The sequence below is a fragment of the Pteronotus mesoamericanus genome, unplaced genomic scaffold (assembly GCF_021234165.1).
Source record: "Pteronotus mesoamericanus isolate MK-2021 breed Mesoamerican mustached bat unplaced genomic scaffold, CSHL_Meso_final contig_50, whole genome shotgun sequence".
NCBI lineage: Eukaryota > Metazoa > Chordata > Mammalia > Chiroptera > Mormoopidae > Pteronotus > Pteronotus mesoamericanus.
The window spans coordinates 28,687,059-28,709,548 of NW_026555186.1; the positions used below are offsets into that span (position 1 = coordinate 28,687,059).

Here is a 22,490-nt window from a genome sequence, read left to right on the forward strand (position 1 = left end):
AAGAAATTGGAACATAATCTAACTGTTACTATATAATCAGAAGTCATGGTGAGTTGTTGTGTCTTTAGAAATTATGAACTACCAGCATGAAAGTGGACAAGCTCAAGAAGATATGCCCTGAAACATGCTTTCTTGAGCACCAACTTGCTTCCTTATCATTTGCCTCTTGCATATAAAAACAGTGAAGAATAGGAGCTGTGTAATGTCGGTGATCAGTATATTCACTGATTTTCTATAGTGTGAATTACCAAATTCAAGTTCTAAGCTGTTTTTTCTGTCATAAAAACAAACCAGCACCATCATTTTTGGCTTTCTCTGAGCTCTTTGATTTGTCAACAACTTTGGATTAGGATCGCTAATGCTGTTGACCTCCCTTCTATGCTCTGGCTTTGACTTATTTTTCTAACTCACTTTTTCTAAGTTTGCTGATAGAGTAGGCGCATACCTCTCTCACAAATTTAGGTTGTTTTGTTCTAGTGTGTTTTGGGAAGGTCTTAGTTCTGGTCTTCCCAATGCTCTAACTTTAGGACGGTAAAATTACTCGAGATAAAATGATGACTTTGTTAGTTCATTGCATTTGCATAGTTTTCTTGTCTTTTTACTATTTCCTGCAAGCACTTGTGCCCAACATCAAGGCTGGATTTGTTGGTTTTGGGGGGTTTTTTTGTTGTTGTTAAACATCTTACCCTATTTTTTTGTTGTTGTTGTTAAACATCTTACCTTATTTCTATTGTTTTTGCCCCAAATACAATAGAAAACAGGGTCCAGGTGTCCTGCCTTTACATCATGTATCATGGATGTAGCACTGCTACACTTATCACTGGACATTTTCTTCCATGTGCCCTCAAGCTGTGCACAATTCTAAATTTCCCCTTTTGCAACCACACAGCCTTCTGCTGCCTCTCTGCATTTCCTTTGAGGGAAACCTTTTGGAATCCCTGCAATCGGATGGCTTACACATGGCCCACTTAGCTCTTGTCCAGCACACTGGCTTGGGAGTTGGTGGTTCTTGCCAGATGTTAATCAAGAGGGAAACACTAATTTGAGCAGATGTTCAACATATACTGATGGGGAAAAAATACTAGTGTTTGTGTCCTGTTACAAAGCTTAGTGCCCTAGTCGTCTGTCTCACTGCCTTCCTACTTGACCTCCAGCTCCACACTTGAAGTCTCTTGCACCAGTGATTTCGCTGCTTTGGCTAATGCCACCCAAGGGTGGGACTCTTCTCCTTGGGTAAATGAAGAATCATATCCCATGTTTGTTTTCTAATTTTTCCCAATTCTTTTTTTTTATTAAAAAATTTATTAAATTTTTTGGGATGACATTGGTTAATAAAATTATATACGTTTTAAGTGTACAATTCTATAATACATCATCTGTATATTGTATTGTGTGCTTAGTAAAGTCTCCTTCCATTACCCTTTGTCCCCTCTTTACCCTCTTCTACCTCCCCCTACCCCCTTTCCTTCTAGTATTTGCCACACCATTGTCTGTATCTAAGAGTTTGTGTGTGTGTTTTTATTTTGCTTAATCCCTTCACTTATTTCACTCAGCCACCCAACCTGCCTCCCCTCTGAGAGCCGACAGTCTTCTCTGTATCTACGAGTGTGTCTCTATTTTGTTTATTAGAGTCTACATATCAGCAAAATCATGTGGTATTTATCTTTCTCTGACTGGCTTACTTCACTTAGCATAATACTCTCCAGGGCCCAGATTGGTGTGACTCAGTTAGTTGGGCATCATCCCACAAACAGAAAGGTCAAAGATTTGATTCCCAGTCAAGGCACACACCCAGGTTGCAGGTTCTGTCCCCTGTTGGGGCACGTACAAGAGGCAACTGCTCAATGTGTCTCTCTCACATCTCTTTCTCCCTCCCTTCCTCTCTCTCTCTCTCTTAAAAAAAAAACAAAAAACCTCTCTCCAGGTCCATGCATGTTGTCACAAAAGGTAAGATTTCCTTCTTTTTATGGCCAAGTAGCATTCCATAACTTTTTCCCAATTCATTCTGACAATGCCCGTAGTCCAGGTCTGCTTTGGTGATTTTGGTATGTACTTCTTATGCAGTGAAGGTGCATTAGTTTATTCTCATTCTTGACATTATTGAAAAGGAAAGGGGGTACCATTTTTGTACCAGACTATCTAAGAGAGCCTTTACTTTTACCAGGAGAAGAAAAACAAGTAACATTTATATAACTTAAAAAGAGAGTGGTCTTTTGTAGGCGGGATGGAATTTATCGAGGTAATTGCAGTATTCTCCATGAGATATATCACATGGCCACTATCATATTCCTTTTAAATATCTTGTCATGAAGGTCATACACCATATCCAGAAGAGTTATTTCAGGTATTCCATTTCATATTTCCTTTATATTATTTGGAGAATTTAAATCAGAATATTTAACTTCTGTCTTTTCTTTTTTTTTCTTTTTCATTTTCTCTTGCCTTTATTATGCTTTTGGATTCTGGCTCTGATTGCTAAAATATGTTATATGCTAAGGAGTTTTGATGACTTTTTTTTGAGATTTTTAAAAAAATTTATAAATCATGTATATTCTATTACAGTTGCCTCAACTTTTCCCCCTTTACCTGCCTCCACCCATCCCACCTCCACCCCCACCCTGCTCTCCATAGTCAATTCCCACACTGTTGTCCATGTCCATTGGTCATTCATACATGTTCTTTGTCTAGTCCCTTCCCCTTCTTTCCACCATTGTCCTCTTTCCCCATCCCCTCTGGTCACTTTCAGTCTGCTCCATGTTTCCATGCCTGTGGTTTATTTTGTTTGTTAATTTATTTTGTTGAATAGAGTCCACTTATAGGTGAGATCATATGGTATTTGTCTTTCATCAACTGGCTTATTTCACTAAGCTTAATATTCTCCAGTTCCATCCATGTTGTCGCAAAAGGTAGGAGTTCCATCTCTCTCTCTCTCTTTCTCTCTCTTCCTTTCTCCCTTCCTTCCTTCCTTCCTTCCTCTTTCTTTCTTTCTTCTTTCTTTCTTTCTTTCTTTCTTTCTTTCTTTCTTTCTTTCTTTCATTCATTCTTATATGCAGATTCATTTTATTTATTTTTTTAACATGTCAAAGTCAATTATAAAATATTAAAAAATTTAAAACCATTATAAAGTCTCAGCAATTAAACCAACATGACACCAGCACAGAAATAATCAGGTAGATCAATGAAATATAATGAGCATTCTAGAGACAAACGTATATATCTGTCTAACAATGTACTATATGATTAAGTTGATATTTCAAATCAGCGGGTAAAATAGGCTTATTCAACAAATAAGGTGCATGGACCACTATTACTTGAAATAAAACAAATATAGAACCCTATTTCACACATTATACAAGAAATATTCAGGTGAGTTAAAAATCAATATGTAAAATCTAAGGAGTTTTAGGAGAAAATACAAACTACTATTTTTCTTACCCTGAAGTAAAATATTCAAACCCAGAAGCTATAAAGTAAAATATTGACAATATGACTATATTAAACATTTAAGACTGTACAGTAATATACATATAAAAAAAGTTAAAGGACAAGTAATAGAATAGGAAAATATTTGCCACACATCTAAAAAAGGGTTAATGGTTTGTTTGTTTGCTTTTTTAGGGAACAAATTCTACAAATATTTAATCAAAAAGTGGATAAAGAATACCAAAAAGTCATTTAAAGCTTTTTAAAAATAATATAAATAGGCAAGAAATATACAAAAACGGGTTTAGTTTCAACAAATAATAAAGGAACAATTAAAATAACATCATTGTCAAAATCAGATTAATATGTATTAAAAAATATTGGTAATATCAAGTATTGGCAACTGTGAAAGGAACTGGGTATTCATAGACTCTTTTTCTTCATCTTCTTAAAGCAGTCCCTTTAGCAAATTTTGCAGTGCTGGTTTGGTGGAGGTGTATTCTTTTAGGCTTCTTTTGTCTGGGAAACTCCTTGTTTTGCCTTCCATTTTAATTGAGAGCCTTGCTGGGTAGAACAATCTTGGTTGCAGGCCTTTGCTTTTCATGACTTTTCATGACTGGAATATTTCTTGCCATTCCCTTCTCGCTTGCAAAGTTTCTCTTGAGAAGTCAGCTACTAGCTGTATTGGGGCTCCCTTATATGTTACTACCTCTTTCTCTCTTACTGCCTTTAGGATTCTCTGTTTGTCTTTTTAATAATGATGTGCCTTCGAGTGGGCCTCATTGGGTTCCTCTTGAATGGGACCCTCTGTGCTTCCTGGACTTGTGTGACTGTTTCCTCCAATTAGGGAAGTTTTTCATCATTACTTTTTCAAACAGGTTCTCTATCCCTTCCTCATCCTCTTCTCCTTCTGGTATCCCTATTGTATGGATATTATTACATTTCAGGTTGTCCTGCATTTCCCTCAATGCCTCTCCATTCTTTTGGAGTCTTTTTTCATGTTCTTGCTCTTTCTGGGAGTTGTTTTCTACCTTGTCCTTCAGCTCGCTGATTTGATTCTCAACTTCATCCAGCCTGCTTTTGATTCCTCCTCCTATGTTCTTCAATTCAGAAATTTTATTCTTCATTTCCTGTTATCTCTTATTGATAGTTTCTATGTCCTTTCTCATGCTGATATAGTTTGCAGTAAGTTCCTCGTAGTTTCCCTGTAGTTTTTTGTAATTCTCTGAGCTCACTGAGCTCATTTATCTTCCTTAGAACCATTGTTTGGAACTCAGTATCTGATAGTTTACTTGACTCTATTTCATTTAGTTCTCTTTGTGGGAATTCCTCCTTCCCCTTCAAGTGGGGCGTGTTTCTTTATCTTCCCATTATTTGTGAGACTCTTCTCTTTTGCTTCTGATTCTTAAGTTGATCTGTCTTGATTTCCTGACTTTGTGTTGTGAACCTCTATGGTAGGAAACCACTGTTTTTACTTTCTGGATCTGCCTCTGATGATGTCAGATGTTGACCCTGTCTGACCTTAGGCAGTCGGTTTGAGACTTCCAGGAATCTGCTGTCTGTGGCTGTCTCCTTCAGCTGTTAATCTAGTCACTCTGCACTCAGCAGGCTGCTTTAAACAGCTCAGGGCGAGGCGGAGTCCTTCCTGGGGGCAGGGTTACTGGGTCCTCTCATGCTGCTGCCATGTTGGGAAGGAGTCAGCACTGTGATCCCACTAGCTACTCTCTCCATTCTCTCCCCAAAGCCTCTATCCCCAGTCTCTCCTCAAGTGTCTCCAGACCTCTCTGTGCCCCCTTTACACTCTGCACTCAGAAGGCAGCTTAGACAGCACAGGGTGGGGTAGAATCCCACCTGGGGGACAGAGCTATTGGGTCCTCTGATGGTGTTGCCGCTCAGGGGGAGTGGTCTGCCTGATCAAGATGGCTGCTGCCATGTGGGGGATTAGTCAACACCAAGATACCACCAGCTATTGTCTCAGTTCTCTCCCCAATGCCTCCTTCCTCAGGAGTCTTTAGCCCACACTGGCCCCGCCTTTGCCGGAGACCAGGGTAAGTAGCTTCAAATAAAAATTTTTGCATTGGCCCTTTAAACAGTTCTTTGTGTCTCCAGCTGCCTGTCTCTGGCAGAGAGCAACCCTGCCACTTTTCGCAGCTGGCTGTTTTCTGTGTACTTTTTGGGCTCTGGTGCTAGAGATCCCTGCTTTTGGTTTAGACCCCACTCTTCTCAGGGGGATCCAACTGGCCGTTTCAATATCCTTCTGGTGCTGCTGCCCTTGGGTGCCACGCCCCACCTACCTTCTTGAGTCTCTACCGCACTCCTTACCAGTTAGATTGTGCTAAAGCCAATTCTTCTGTCTTCGAGGTTATAAGGCCCCTCTCTCGCTATTGTTCAGTTGTTTGTTCCAGGTGATTTCTCCACAATTTAGTTATAATTCTGGGTTGGTCCTGGGAGGAGGTCAGTGTGACTTCCACTCATTCCTCTGCCATCTTGATTCTCTGTCTTGTTTTCTTATTCTGTCAAAAAGAGGTATTTTTGTTTAAAGTTCTTCTAGTATTGAGTTAGATATGATATGTTTAGGTGATTGCTTAGAAAGCTAAATTATTAAAATACACCATTGTGAACAGGCATATATTATACAATGTAGTAATTAAATCGTCTGAAAGACCTGAGAATTTTTCATGGACATCTTGAAAGTACATTACTCTCCCCACCACACCCCTGCCATGTGTTCCCAGGTCTAATCCTCTGCATGACTTGTGATATATGTAAGGTATGCAGCTCATGGGAAATGATAAATGTGGAAGGTGAATTTAATAGAGAAGATGCTAAGTGCATTTTCTTAGACTTGGATTCTCTCTTAATTTCTGATTAGAAAGTTCACTTTTCCCAGGAGAGCCATAGATGAGCATTATATTGACCATGCAGCCTAGACAAGGAAGTTTTCTTCCTTTGAATTACTTCAATGTGAATTGTTGCTTTTTACATTTAGTAGGTACCATTCTTTGTAGGTTACCTCCTCTGCTATCTCAAATATACAGCCTCTAAGAGAATGTCCACTCTTTCATTGGACTAGAATGTTACAGTCTCACATGATGACTTAAAGAAGTAGACTGAGGCTCAGCAATCTTTGTTCAAATGGGATTTCCCCTTGACTTATCAACTGGGGAAGTGATGCAGATGCGCCCAGGAGGCTTCTGGGTAGGTCTTTCATCTCCTGTGAGGTCATTTACTATGACCTCAGCAGCTTGTGTACTTAGAAAAACACCAAACAAAACTTAAGCAGGTGATTTCCATCAAGTCAGCTGGCATGCAGTCACTCCCAGGTGAGCAGCCAATGGGAACACAGTTTCTCGTAGTTTTGTTAATATCATTTTTGGATAGGGTGTTTAGAAGTATTTAGAACAATCTACCCAATGAAATGAAGTATTTTGTGCTCTCTAGTTTATTACTACTCCAGGGTAAAATGATAATACCTTGTTTGTGGATAGTACTTAGACTTTCCTGAGTTTTTTCCAATGATTTGAGATAATGTAACTTGCATGTTAGAGAAGTACTTTTACTTCTTCTTCAAACATATTTCAGTACTATAAGCAGGAATAATTTATAGTCATTTTAGATTGCTCTTTCCCTCCTCCAGATAAATTTTTTATTCTTATCAAGGTGGTTTTTCTGGAGTCATCTATTTGGGAGATACTTAGCTAAATATTTTACCTTAATTCAAATATTAAGATGAAGATACCTTTTAAAAATTAAGAGTGCTTATTCTACTTCAGAGCATGTCACATTTGTAAAATGACACGTAATTGTTTTTGATGAAAAACAACTAACAAAATGAGAAGTAATAAGTTTGGCTTTAAGAAAGTAGAGTAATTCAAAGAATAGAATGTATATCCAAACCTCTTTGCATTTCAGGTTTTTTTCCCCGTGTATATCATTACCTTAAATTCCTCCAGCTCTAGTATTCTGTGGTTCCATCATCCACTATCTAAATGAGGGTTGAATTAGAAATTAGCATCCCTGCTGCTACTTGTATACAAAGTCATCCCCCTTTTTATAGAAGCTTCAGTGAGATATTCATATACCATAAAATTTACTTTTTTATTGCTCTTATGGGTTTTTTATGTATATAAAAGTAGTACAACAGTTTATAAGACTTCTGTTCAGCTATCTTCAGATGGTTATTCAGGTTGATTTTTCTGTATTTTAGCTGCAATTCTGATATGGTGCTGGCAGGAAGCAAGTGTGAACTTCCACTTCTTCACTGCCATCTTGCTGTCTCACCCCTGCCTAAACTTAGAACATTTTCATCACCCCCCAAATAAAATTTCATATGCATTAGGAGTCACTCCTCTTCCCCCTGTTCCCATCCCCTGTCAATCACTAATCTACTATGTTTTTGTGGACTTCCCTGTTCTTGATATTTCACACAAATAAAATCATGTAATATGTGGCCTTTTGTGTCTGCTTTTTTCACTTAGCATACTGTTTTCAAGGCTAATCCATATTCAGTATATGGGGTCTGTCCAGAAGGTATCCAGCCATGTAGTATGAAAAATAAGAGGCATTTACTGAAGGAGATATAAGTTACAAGAAACATTGTACATAGGACAATGATGCCTCAGTCCCCTTCAAAGTGGGCACCTTGGGACCTCACACAGTTCTCCTGGTGTCTCTTCCACTGTTCAAAAAATTCTGCAAAGTCCTTTGGTGCAATTGCCATCAGCTGCCCCATCATATTTTCCTGAATTTCATCAACAGTCTGAAATCTCTTCCCTTTCAAAGGTGATTTTAGTTTTGGGAAAAGCCAGAAGTTGCAGGGCACCAAATATGAGCTGTAGGGGGGCTGAGTCACCTGAGTGATTCGGTTTCACCAAAAAATTCTGCACAAGACATGATGCTTGAGCAGGCACGTTTTTGTGGTAAGCTGCCATCACTAGTTGCACATAGCTGTGGCTGTTTTTGTCATATTGCATCTCTCCACTGACAAAGAACATTGAGGTAGTGTACCATGTTAATTGCTTGGCCTTGAGAGGCATACTTGTGATGGACACCTTCCCAAACACAGTTACATGTCTTGATCTTGCTTTGACTTTGCCCCACCTTCTTTGGGCATGGAGAACCAGATGACTTCCATGGGGACAACTGGGCCTTTGTTTCCAGATCATACTCATAGGCCCACAGTTCATCTCCAGTTATGACCTTCTTGGGGAAATCTGGTTCATTGGTAGTGGTTTGAATCAACTCATTAACAACTACAGTGCAATGTCCCTTGTGCTCTGGTAGCAGAAGCTGTGAAACAAATTTTGCCATGATGCATTTCATGCCAAGATCCTGCATCAAAGTCTCGGACTCAGTAGTTTTTGAAATTCCCAGATCAGCTTCTAGTTCTTGCACTATCAGTCACCGACCTTTGTTGATTGCAGCCCATACACATTCAGCATTCTCAGGTGTTCTGCTTGTTGCAGGCCTTCCAGAACGTGAATCACTTTCAACAGACTCTTGATCATCTTTGAAGCATCTGTGCCATACTTTTATTTGCATTGCATTCATTGTATTGTCTTCAAAGGCCTTCTGAATCATCCAAATAGTTCCCATGGAGCAATGTTCAAGTTTAACCAAAATCTGATACCGATTCATTCCTCTACTTCCTCAGTCATTTTGAATGCAACGACCACACAGTACACATGCTTACTCAGCAGCATCTACTGCCTCCACTGACTAGTACATTGACGTTGTTTCTGTTCATGCATGTGCACTCCAGTCTACTCCCCTTGGCTTCCAGTTTACATTGATGTCATGCAAACTATTCTTGTTATATTAACAATGGCTGGCCTTCATCATCATCTCTAGGTCAAATATTTCATCCTATGGATATACATTTCATTTATTCATTCATAAGTTTATGGATATTTGGGGTGTTTCTACTTTTAGCTATTATGAATATTGCTTCTGTAAATATTTGTGTGTAAGCTTTTGCATTACTATATGGAATTACTGGATCATATGGTATTTCTGTGTTTAATATTTTAGGGAACTGACTGTTTATCAAGGTGATTGTACCATTTTCCATCTCCACCAGCCATGTATGTTCCAATTTCACCACATCCTCACACTACTTCTTCTTATTCATCTTTTTTATTATAGTTATCGTAGAGGGTATGAAGTGGTCTCATTGGGATTTGGATTTGCATTTTCCTAATAATGATATTGAGCATCTTTTCATGTACTTATTAGCCATTTAAAGAAATGTCTAAGTGCTTTACCCATTTTACATTGTGTTTTCCTTTTCCTTTTGAATTGTAAGAGTTCCTTATATAGTTGGCATATTTGCATACAAGGTATATAAGACCTCTATCAGATACAGGACTTGCAAGTATTTTCTCCCATTCAGAAAGTTGTCTTTCATTTTCTTTGATGGTGTCCTTTAAAGCACAAAAGGTTTAATTTTTACAACATACTATGTGTTTAATTTTTTCTTTTGTTGTGTTTTTGGTGTCATAACTAAAAAGTAGTGCCTAATCCCAGGCCACAAATATTTACTCCTGTGTTTTTTTCTGAGAGTTTTATAATTCATGCTTTTACTTCTAGGTCTTCATCTATTTTAGTTATTTTTTTGTGCAGTGAGTGATATAGGGAATTCAACTTCATTCTAATGTATATGGATATCCATTTGTTTCTGTGCCACTTGTTAAAAAGACTATTATTTACCTGTTGAATTTTCATGGCAACCTTGTCAAAACTCAATTGACCATACCATGGGTGATGTAGCTCAGTAGACTGAATGCTGGCCTGTGAACCAAAAGGTTGCCAGTTTGATTCCCAGTCAGGGCACTTGCCTGAGTTGTGGGCCAGGTCCCCAGTAGGGGTCAAGTGAGAGGCAACCACACATTGATGTTTCTCTCCCTCTCTGTCTCCTTCCCTTCCCCTGTCTAAAAATAAATAAATAAAATCTTTTAAAAAATCAATTGACCATAACTGTAAGAGTTTATTTTTGAATTTTAAATTCTCTTCCATTGATCTGTATATCTGTCCTTATGCTGGTATTCACTATAGATTTGTAGTAAATTTCAAAATTGCTAAGAGTCCTCCAACTTTGTTCTTTTTTCTATATTGCATTTTGTATTCTTGGTCTCTTGCATTTCCCTATGAGTTTTAGAATCAGCTTGGCAATTTTTATTAAAAAAAAATCTGGGATTTTGTCACATTTGTTACATTTGTTACGTTGAATCCATCTGAGGAGTATTTCCATCTGAACAATACTAAATATTTCAATTCATGAATGGGAGATGATTTTTCCATTTATTTAGGTCATCTTTAATTTTTTAAATTATATTTCATAATTTTCAGTGTATATATCTTAATGCTTCTTTTATTAAATTTATTTCTAACTATTTATTCTTTTTGTGATTATAATGTATTTGTAAATGGACTCTCTGATAAGTGGATTTTTCCCTTAATATCATTTTAGACTGCCCATTGCAAAATTACAGGGATACAGCTGATTCTTGTACATTGATTTTACCTCCTGCAGCCTTAGCTATACTTGTTTATTAGCTCTCATAGTTTTCTTGTGAGCATTTTCCACTCCTGTCTCTCACTCAATCTTTGCAATTGCTGATTCTAGAGAACTTAGAAAGCACTGTGACTTAAAAGGAAAACTTTCTTAATTTTTCTAGGAATTGTGGCGGTAGGACACATCAATGAAGCTATTGATGAAGGAAACCCTTTAAAGACTCTAGAAAGTCTACAGTTACCTACTGCTAAAATTAGAGATGTGGACCCCGCGTGTGCCCAGCACTACCAGGATGTTTTATACCATGCAAAAACACAGAAACTGATGGTAAGCCTTAGTGAGTTTGTTTCTTTCAAATTCATAGACTGGGTGAGGGAAAAGGCAAAAGGGAGGATTTTTTTTTTTATCCATTTATTCTTGAAGCTTGTTAGCTTCTTGTTCCAGCAATTGCCTGTGAATCAGAGTGGAAGCAATTTGGCTGTCATTTTCCTTGTGTCAAACATTAGGGGGAAGCTGGCTCCAGAGCTGATTACTGCTTCTACTCTTTTACTAAAAACTCAGTTGCGAGTGAGTTTTTGTTCAGAGTTTCAATCATTGGATATTTCTGAGCACACACTGTATACATAGAGCAGTATATAGCATCTGGTAGGGGAAAAGAGGATCCAAGGAACACATGACACCATTTGAATGTTCTCTGTCCTTATCCTCAGTGCTTAGAAATTTGTTGAGGCAGTAGGCATTCTCTTAGAGAACAGTTAAATAATAGTAGAGATAGGTACATGGCAAAGCTTCAAAATGAGGAGTGCACAGACTGATTCATAGGTGGTTGGGATTGTTGTGGATTAGAATCCCAAGAGAAATTACAATGGAGATAGAACAGGAGCTGCTCCTGAAAGGTAAGGAGGAGTTGGTCAGATGGGTGGAAAGCAGGATGCTGTAGGCAGGTAATAGGTACCAGAATGGTTTGTTCTGGGCATAGGAGGAGACTGACCTAGCCAGAGTCCCCATAAAGAGCAGAGGATTTTATCTGGCTATGGAGCTTGTACCATTATTATGAGGAATCTGACAGATACTGGCCACTCTTGGAAGGGTACTGGGGCTGAGTGATGAGGCTTGTATGACTTGTCACTTGAGAGTGGAAGTGATGCTACCTGGGACCTAGCCACTCATAGCTTTCATGCTCCAGGCGCTAGCCAAACCCAAAAGCAGTGAGCATCTCCTCTGTACAGGTCTTTAGAACCCAGGAACTGCCTCATATGAAACAAGAAATACATCTTCAGTGAGAGCAAACACTTGTTGATCACCTGCTCTTTGCTGACATGATATTAGGTACTTTGTGCGCATTCTCACATAATCCTCAGACCATCTCTATGAACTATCATTACCATCATCTTACAGATAATGAAGCTAAGACTAAGTTGTCCAATGTTACCCCAACAAGTAATTATTTCTGAAACTACGACCTGGTCTGTGTGACTCAGAAACATATATTATTGTGCATAAAGGCAGATGGAAAAGGATGTTTATTGCAGCATTGTTTGTAATAGCAAAAGACCAAAACCAACTGAAATGTCCATCAAGAGGTGGCTTGTTAAATTGCAATATATCTATATGTGAAATATGTCAAACAGAATGAATGGTTCTATATGGGACAATATTTAATATGTGTGTTAAGTGTATGTATGCTTCCACCTGCATACAAATATGGGATAGACAGCCATATATATGTAGGCTTATATGTGCATAAAATATTTCTGGAAGAAGACACTGTCTGGAGGGTGAGCTATACAGAAGGTATGAGACTTCCTTTTCTCCCTGTGCCATTTGGATTGCTAACTTTTTTACAGAGTGCGTGTATTACTTATTCAGTGTTTCTAAACTTTAAAAAAACAAGGTAAACAGCTCACAAAAGGCCAGTTCCCCCAGTCACTTAATCTAGTTTCTAGAACACAAATTCCAATTCAGGTGCCGCCTTGGGAGTAACTAACTTCATCTCGAATCATTAGAAACATTTTGGGATCATCTAGTCTCCAACAGCATACAGAAGTGGTTGCCTCTGGGGAAGAGCATTGAGTGGCTAGGGAAGAAAAAGAAATGTTTTTTAATCTTTTTAATTTTGTGTCATGTATTACCTATGCAAACAAATTTTAATAATTAAAAATTCACTAAAAATAAAAAAATAAAACCATGTAAATCCTGCTCAGTCCACATAACTAAAGTACATCATTAAAGGTGAAGAAAACTGCTCCCTACGGGATGGGCCTTCTGTGCTTTTAGCCCTCCGGTCAGCATGGCTGCAGCCCGGCTTAGCACCTACACTTTACACATGGCCTCACACAGATCTTCATTTGAGCCCCACAGTGACTGTGGGGGACAGGGGGACAGGTGCTCTCTTACCCGATGCGAGTGAACCTGACGCTTGGGTTGAATGCCAGGCCAGTGAGTGGGAGCATGAGACTCAAATCCAAACCTTGTGGTCACATCCCAGGGGCAGGGGAGGAGAGCCTGTCAACCAGGAAGAGTGGGCCGCCTCCTGCTGTTCCCACTGGCATAGCTGTGGCCCTGGCACATGACACACTTACTGGTGTTTTAAGATAAAAGTTATTTGCTTCGCAAAATAGAGACAGACTCACACATAAAGAGCAGGCAGATAGCGCTGGGGGTGGGATTGTGAGTGGGGGTGGGGTTGGAGGGATTGAGCAAAAAAGGAAAAGAATTTACTGACACAGACAACAGTGTGGTGATTGTGGGGGGCGGGGAGGCAGTGTAGGGGGAGATGGAAGAGGGTATAAGATGGATAAATGGTAATACAAAAAATATAATAAAAAGCATAGATTGAATAATAAAAAATAAAGTAAAAAATGAAGTTACATTTGCTTTGAAAACAGAAGGTGCTATTCAAATCTTGGCTTTGCCACAAATTAGCTAGGGATTTTAGTTAAGTCACCAAACTTCTCTATTTATGTAAAATGAGAATAGTAGTACCTACCTTATAGGATTATACGATGATCCTCTGCCCACAGTCACATAGGGGTTTGTCCTCGAGGTGAGCCAGACCCCACAAACGTTCCCAAGGCAGGCAGTGGGGGTCCCTCCAGCGCATTCCATTGTAAGGTTCTAAATCAAGCCGCAGCACCTCTCCAGGATCCCCACGTGCTCCCCTGAGCGATCATGAGGTGTGCCAGCTCTCTGCTGGGCATCCTTCCTAAGTGGGAAAGCAGTAGCTTTAACAGTGTAATTAGAGCATTAAATGCGAGCCTGGGGAACTGGGTTCTAGTTAAGGCACTAAACCACTTTTGGCCAAAAAAACTAGGGATTTGAACTGTATTGGCAACAGCTAACAGATTTAAAACAATTCCAAGCAGTGAATCTGATTTGGTTAAATTCCTGTTTTTAAACAGTTCTCTTTCTCTGCTCATTAGTTATTTCTTTTTTTTTAATTTAATCTTTATTATATTTTTTTTTCCATTACCATTTAGTCCCCTTCTACCTCCCCTCCCCTCACCTATTAGTTTTAAAACTCTTTTCTCAACCTGATCTTCTCTTTCAGGGGTAGGAGGTGATGGGAAGTGGAATCTGGTTCTGTTCATTTGGAGGGGTCTCTGTGTTTCTCTTTTAACCTCTGCTGTTTTGGTAGCTAGAGGTTTCCAGTTGTATTTTATGGTAGTATTTCTGTGCCTATCCTTCCCAAGGTCCAGCCATGGAAAATAATAGAAGAAAATTATATTACTGGTATTGTCAGTATAAATTAAACTTGTAGCAAACAATCCAGTATTAAAGGTCTCAATGATAACATCTACAAAGAATGGATGCTGTTTTATCAAAGATTGAGGGCAGTGGTGTAAGTTGGTGAGGACTCTTGGCCCTTATTAATAGTATTTCAAGTATAACCTTCGTGTAGCCACCAAATTTCTTTTGTCTCTTTGGGAAAGTCTGGGTCAAGGTCATGTTGTCATACACTTAGCAGAGACCACACCTTGTCTATTCACTGGAGGCAGTGAATTTTGGGCTATTTTTTAAAGTATATTTTATTGATTATGCTATTACAGCTGTTTCAATTTTTTCTCCTTTGCCCCCCTCCATCTGGTACCCCCCTTTCCTCCAGCGATCCCCCCGCTTAGTTCAGGTTCATGGGTTGTTCATAGAAGTTCTTTGGCTTCTCCATTGCCTTTACTGTTCTTAATATCCCCCTATTTTGTACCTACCAGTTATGCTTCTATATCCCTATACCTTTTCCCCCATTCTCTCCCTTCCCCCTCCCAACTGATAACCTTCCAAATGATCTCCATATCTATGATTCCATTCTTGTTCCAGTTGTTTGCTTAGTTTGTTTTTTGTGTCTTAGATTCAGTTGTTGGTAGTTATGAGTCATTTTAATTCATTTTAATTCATAGTTTTGATCTTCATTTTCTTAAATAAGACCCTTTAACATTTAATATAATAAGGGTCTGGTAATGATGAACAGCTTTACTTTGTCTGGAAGCACTTTATCAAGCACTTCAATTCTAAATGATAGCTTTGCTGGATAGAGTAATCTTGGTTGTAGGTCCTTACTTTTCATCACTTTGGATACTTCTTACCAGTCCCTTCTTGCCTGTAAAGTTTCTTTTGAGAAATCAGCTGATGGTCTTATGGGAATGACTTTGTAGGTAACTCTCTTTCTTTTTCTTGCTGCTTTTAAGATTCTCTCGTTATCTTTAAATTTTGGCATTATAAATATGATGTGTCTTGGTGTGGATCTCTTTGGGTCCAACTCATTCAGGACTCTGTGCTTCCTGGACTTGTATGTCTATTTCCTTCACCAAATCTGGGAAGTTCTCTTTCATTATTTTTTCAAATAACTTTTCAATTTCTTGCTCTTCCTCTTTTCCTTCCGGCATCCCTATGATTCGGATGTTGGCCCTTTTGGGGATGTCCCAGAGTCTTCTTAAACTCTCCTCATTTTTTTTGAATTCTTGTTTCTTCATTTTGTTCTGGTTGAATGTTTATTTCTTCCTTATGTTCCAAATCATTAATTTGAATCCCGGCTCCTTCTCTTCACTGATGGTTTCCTGTGGATTTTTCTTTACTTCCCTTAGTATAGCCTTCATTTCTTCCGTTATGCTTTTGCCGTATTCAGTGAGATCTTTGAGCATGCTAACGGTCAGTGTTTTGAACTCTGCCTCTGATAGGTTGGCTATCTCTGCATCACTTAGTTCTTTTTCTGGGTTCTGTTCTATTCCTTTATTTGGGCCATATTTTTTGTCTCCTCATTTTAGCAGCCTCCCTGTGTCTCTGTACTAGGTTTGATTTCCTGTCTTAGCATCCCTGTTAAGTTGTATGCGGTGGGGACTTGGGTATTTACCAGGGCAAAGCAACCTGCTTCGCTGCTTTGTGGCTCAGCATGTCGGGGAGGGGTTGAAGCGGGAACAGTGCTGCTGCTGGCTGACTATTGGAGGCTTGCCTGGTACTTGCCTCTTTTCCAGTCACTTCACCTACTTCCTGGATGCGGCCGGTGCCCCTCCAGCTGCTGTCCTGGTTGTGGTTCCCAGAGTGGGTGGGTTTGCATACATTCCAGGCTGTCCTGAGAAACCAGCAGTTTCTTCCTCTGCCCCAACCCCGACTGGGTTTACAGCTAGAAATTATGAGTCTTTATTTTTCTGGTGCTGGGATTTGGGCTGTGCTCTCTGGGTTGGGACTTGGGTCCCTTGCTCACAATGTGTCCCCTGGTTTTTATCCACCACACGTGAATACGGGACCGTTCATTCCACCAGCCACTGCCGCCACACTGTGTCCTCCTGCCCAGGCTCCCCATCTCCACCCCTCGTACCCGTCTGGATGAACAGAGCTTCTCTAAATCCTTGGCCGTTGGACTACTGTGCAGTTCTGGGTGTTTTTCTAGGTGGTTTTCTGGAAGTTTATTTCTAAGTTAGTTGTGTTCCTTCTTATGGTTGTGCAATGAGGCTAAGTGTGTCTTCCTATGCCTTCATCTTTGAGCTATTTTTAAATTGAAGGCTTTGCTTGAGAACATATGGATTATCCCCCCCCCTCCTCCCTTTTAAAAGTTATGTTTTGCTACAGGTAATGTACTACATAAAAATAAAGTGTGCTTTTAACAAGCAAATATTGTCGCATATTTTCCATAGTTAACTGTAATGCAGTTGATTATTTGCAGCAACCAGTTCTTTCCATTGAAGTTTTTATCGCCTTGAAACTTATTTTAGATTTGTTTTTCTTGCTTGCTTTAGAGTTTACCTGATTTTGATTCTTCACATAAACCACATACATGCTGTAAAGGGTCTTCATGGGCATATTGTTGTTTTTTAACCTGAGTCCATAGGAAACAGGAAATTGCACATTCAAAAATATGGCACTTAAAATTTTTATTGTTTTGATGGTCACTACAGAGTATAATGGTCAATGTACATTTTTACAGACTTGAAAATTCATGTCAGTAATCTTTCATGCGCTTAACTATTAATATTTTATCTCCTGTCTAATCCTTAAACTAAGGGAAAAATAGTCATTACCTACAGGAAAGTACTGGATATTTATAACAAAATATCATTTTTCCATTAAAAAGCATGTTTAAGGAACAAAAATAATAGAGGCATTTTAAACTTTTAAATGACTTTGAATATATTTATAGCTTAGCTTCCCTATTTTTTGTACATGTCCAACCAAAAATGATGTTGTCCGTGGCATACACAGTACCTTGCTTTCTCAGTATGAATTTAATGGACTTTGATGCTGTTAAGATGCTTTGGGATTTTATTCTTTCATTCATTTAGCCACATAATATATATATAGCATGGAGCTGGACCCCTCAGACCCTGAAGAAACTTGGTCCTCGCGTTACCACAGAAAGCACAAAGAAGGGAGGGAAGGAGCTCCTTCTCTATTACACATGGTATTTAAGTGTTTATGGAATCAATATTTGTATATAAATTAATTATATATGTACCATAATAAAAATACAGCCCTGACTCAGTTGGAGTATTGTCCCATGCACTGAAATGTCACGGGTTCGATTCCTGGTCAGGGCACATATCTAAGTTGCGGGTTCTGTCCCCAGTTGGGAGCCTATAAGAGGCAGCCAATCAATGTTTCTCTCTCACATCAGTGTTTCTCTCCTCGCCCTCACTGTCTCCTCTCTTTCCAAAGGCAATGAAAAAGTATCCTTGGATGAGGATAAAAATTAAAAATAAAAGTACAGTGAAATGCTTTGAAAGTTCAGATTAGAAAAGTAAACTTTTTGCTTGAGAATCAGGAAAGAACAGTCCTTTGAGGATTTCAAGAGATGGAAAGAATTAACGCAAACATGATAGAAATAGCTTTCCCGCTAGGAGAAGGGCAAGAAGAGGAGAAATGTCACAGCAAAACAAGAAGCTTGGCTGTATCTATGTCACAGGCAAGGTTTATTGGAAAGTAAAATTAGAAGGTTAGCCCTGAATACCAAACTAAAGATTTATTATTTATTCCAAAGCTGTGGAAAGTCAGTGGAGGTTTTTATGTTGGTTCTTACATATTTTTGTATTGTTTTCAAGTATACAGCTTAATGATTAGGTAATTGTATACTTTATATAGTGTTCCCCTCGATATTTTTCAGTACCCCAACTAGCACCATACAGTTATCACAATATTATTGGCTATATTTCCTATGCTGTCTTTCTATCTCCGTGACTATTCTGTAACTACCAACTTGTGGTTTTTAGTACCTTTGCCTCTTTTACCCATTGCCCCAACTGCCCCTCACCTCTGGCAACTACCAGTCCTCTCTCTGTATCTATGAGTCTGTTTCAATCTTGTTTGTTCATTTATTTTGTTCCTTATCTTCTGCATATAAGTGAAATCATGTTGTATTTATCTTTCTCTGATTTATTTCACGGAGCACAATACCCTGTAGGTCCATCCTGTTGCAAACAGTAAGATTTCATTCTTTATTATGACCAAGGAATATTTTATTGTATATATGCCACAGCTTTTTTATCCACTCATCTCTTGAGCGGCACTTGGGTTGCTTTCATAGCTTGGCTATTATAAATAATGCTGCCATGAGCTGAGGGTTTGAGTGAGGTATTCAAACTGATAGTTGAGGAGGAAAAACGTGGCAGGGGCCCCGTGCAGTGGAGGGTAGGCTGTCTGTGAAGAAAATGGTTGGAAGGCAAAGGTGAGACTAAGACAGGGGGGCCTACTGAGAGCTCTCAAAGATTGAGTCAGCTGATGAGGCAACCACCAGCACGAAAGTTGAAGGAAGCAGAAGAATCAGAAGTGATGCCAGATACAAAAACCTGAGATCTTAGCTTCTCCCCATGCTGCTCCATGGAAGGTCATTTTCCCTCGTCCCATTCTCCATCTACAGTAGAAAGTTTATAGAAGTAGGGAAGATGGAGATATAAAGAGCTTGAAGTACTAGTCAGACAAATGTGTTGGTTGCCATAAAAAGAATGGTGATATCTTTTCTCCTGCACTGATGTTCTTAAAATACTGATAGTATTTTTTTAAGCTAGTGCTTTTGTAATGTCTTATTTTGAAGCACCATCTCTTAGGAGCTCAAAAATAGAGCTAGAGGATAAAGCTCCTTGCACTTATGTGCGTATTATCCCAGAATGTATGTTTTCACAAATAGCTTTGCTTGTTCTCTAAGGTGATCTCACTATTGTAAGATAAGCAGTGGAGTGATCTGTGACTTTTGACATGAGAAAATAAAGGAATGGATCTAAGCAACTATTCAAACTACCCAGGCATAAAGCTATGAGATAGATAAAGTATAAACCATCGGTGTTATAACAGTAGTTGGCGTGGTGAATAATAAGTATAATATTGCTTGGAGCAAAGCAAATGGTAAAAAGCATGAGAATGAGGAGACTCGCCTTCACATACCACAACCACCTATTGTTGTATACATTAAGCATCCGAATGAGGGCTGTGTAGCAATAGATAATGACCACAAATGGAATTAAGAATCCAAAGAATGCCAAGGAGATGAAGTAGTAGAGTTGGAAGGGAGATGAAGATGCGCATATGTTGTGGACATCATGGCAGGTGGTGATATCCCTGTGGACAAGATAATACTCCTGCCTCAGGATGAAAAATGGCAGCATGTATAAGAAAACCATTGCCCGCACCAATCCACACGTTATCAAGGCATAGGTACGCCTCGGCAGCCCCGGTAAGTAAAAGGATGGACAGTGGCTAGGTAGCGGCTGAGGCCGATGCAGGCAAGGATCAGAATGAAGCAGTACATGTTGCCATAAAAGGTAACCGTGGTGGCCCGGCACAAGACCTCTCCAAATACCCAGTTGTGCCCATTGAGATGGTAAGCTATTATAAAGGGCAGTGTGGCACAGAAAAAAAAGTCTGCAATGGCCAGGTTGATATAGAAGATGGTCGCTCAGATGGATCTGGTCCTGAAGAGCACCCACAAGGTCACTGTATTGGCTGGCACACCTACTGTGAACACCAGGATGTAGATAGCAGATATCAGTTTGGTAGTTAAGGAGTTGCTCAGATACCCCATGGTAGCATTATTCACATGGAGATTTTAAACACTTTCTTCAGGGCACTTAGTTTTTACAGTTGTGGTTCCTGTCCAGCCTTCTATGGCAGAAAAGGGTGATCTCTTCAAAAGAATTTGGGGAGCTCCATGGAAGGTCTTAGTAAGTAACGTCGGCTCTGCCAGTTTGTCTGCATCATTTTCCGTACCTGTCATTAAAAAGAAGTATTAACATGTGGTATTTTGCTGAGCCATATCTATGGTTAAGAAGACAATGAAACTAAATGTATTATGCTACACAATTTCTGTAGTTGTAAGATTTAGGGTCATTTTTATTTTTAAAATATCATTGTAGATCAAGCAACCAAAGGCATCTCAGGTACCAGTACCATGCTAGCTAATGCAGGAGCAAAAAGTAGATGATAACTCGTTACATGTAAGGAATTTATAATACTGTTGGAGGGAAACAAAATAGCCCACCAGACCATTATAAGCCAATGTCATATTAACTATACACGGTATAGTCGTTCACACAATAGTTAACAGATTTAGGTGTTTGAGCAAAATATCAATGAAAAGATGAATGTAAGCAGAGATAAGTGAGGTTCATAAAGACATGGGATTTAATAGAAGAATAAGATTCTGATAGATGAGGAATGGGCAAAGGCATAGTGTGATCTCTCATGGGATCTAGGAGTGTCAGATAAGTTAATTCAACAGATGTTTATCGCCTATTTTACTGCATAGGGTTTTTAAATAAACTCCAACCCTGTCTTCGACTCTCAGACAAACAGAAAAGTTACACAAAAAAAATTGTCTTATGCTAATAAACTTCATCTGAGAGATAAAGTTGAAAGATTAGGTTACAGCAAAATCTCTGAAAGGCCCCTAACCTGTCCTAGGAAATCATGTGTCCATTGATAGATGCTGGAATTGTACACAAAAAAATTATGAGCAGACGGATGGCCATGCGGTGGACAGCATAATGATACCAAAGATTCTCTCTGCTAATTCCTGGAGCCTGTGAATGTGTTACCTTACGTGGCACAAAGGACTTTGCAGATGTGATTAAGGATCTGGTGATGGGGAGAGTATCCTGGATTGTCCAGGTAGCCATATAACCATAAGAGTCCTTACAACAGGGAGGAAAGAAAGTCGAAGTCAGAGAGAGAGAGATTTGAAGATGCTATGCTGCTGGCTTTGAGGATGAAAGGAGCCATGAACCAAGGAATGCAAGCAGCTTCTAGAAAAAGGGCAAGAAAACATTCTCCTCAGAAGCCTCCAGAGTGAACCCAGCCCTACTATCACGTTGATTTTAGGACTTGTAACTCCCAGAAATATTATATTAATAAATTATTTAAGCCACTAATTTATGGTGATTTGCTATGGCAGCAATAGGAAACTAATATAGCCATGATTTATTTGACTTGTACTTAAGGTGACTTTGGTGTCAGTGTAGAGAATAGACTGAAAAGATAAGAAATTGGAGGTAAGGGGGGCTGATTTGGAGCCTGTTGTTATCATTTTAACTCAGGATGGTAAGTTATGGACCGAGAGCAATAGCAGTGGAAAGGTGAAGATGAACACAGGAAACTCTGACGGAGGGTTAAAGGGCCTTGGTACCCAGCTGCTATGGAGGCAATGTGGAAGGAGGCAAACCTGACTTGGGTGTATCTACTTTAGATGACTTGGAAAATGAGAATGGTCCAAGGGACAGCAACAGAAAGAAGCTAAGATCTCACTTTTGAGTATTCCTGAGTTTGAGTTGCTGGTGGGATATTAGCGTGTAGGAGGTCCCAAGGTGGGTTAGAAGACTTAGATGTAGAGGCCAAAATTTCAGGAGCCCAAATGAAAGGTGTGGATTTCTTGGTCTGCATAGAGGCTGTAGTTTAGTTTAATAGGGGTGGCTGAACAGCCTAGAGAGAGATGTGAGGGGGAACAAAACATCCAAAGGCAGACTTTAGGGGAAATACTAGATTTTAAGAGGAGGGGAGACAAAGGAAGAAAAGTCAGAGGATGAAACCAATAAATGCTATAATTATTTGGCATTACATGGCATTTTGATATTAATAATTCTTG

The 22,490-nt window shown here is 39.2% G+C and overlaps 2 protein-coding genes across 2 annotated transcripts in view; one reads left to right on the forward strand and one right to left on the reverse strand.

Annotated features, from left to right (window-relative positions):
* The window catches only part of IQGAP2 (IQ motif containing GTPase activating protein 2), a 265,815-nt gene that overhangs the window by 175,554 nt on the left and 67,771 nt on the right, over positions 1-22,490 (forward strand). Inside the window, exon 13 of the mRNA XM_054578505.1 lies at positions 11,100-11,263. Coding sequence (XP_054434480.1) covers positions 11,100-11,263 — 164 coding nt within the window. The remainder of the gene's footprint in view (positions 1-11,099; positions 11,264-22,490) is intronic.
* Positions 19,558-20,627, reverse strand: F2RL2 (coagulation factor II thrombin receptor like 2). Its single transcript, XM_054578637.1, is given in 2 exon segments — positions 19,558-20,081; positions 20,084-20,627. Coding segments are annotated over 2 exon segments (1,068 nt in total).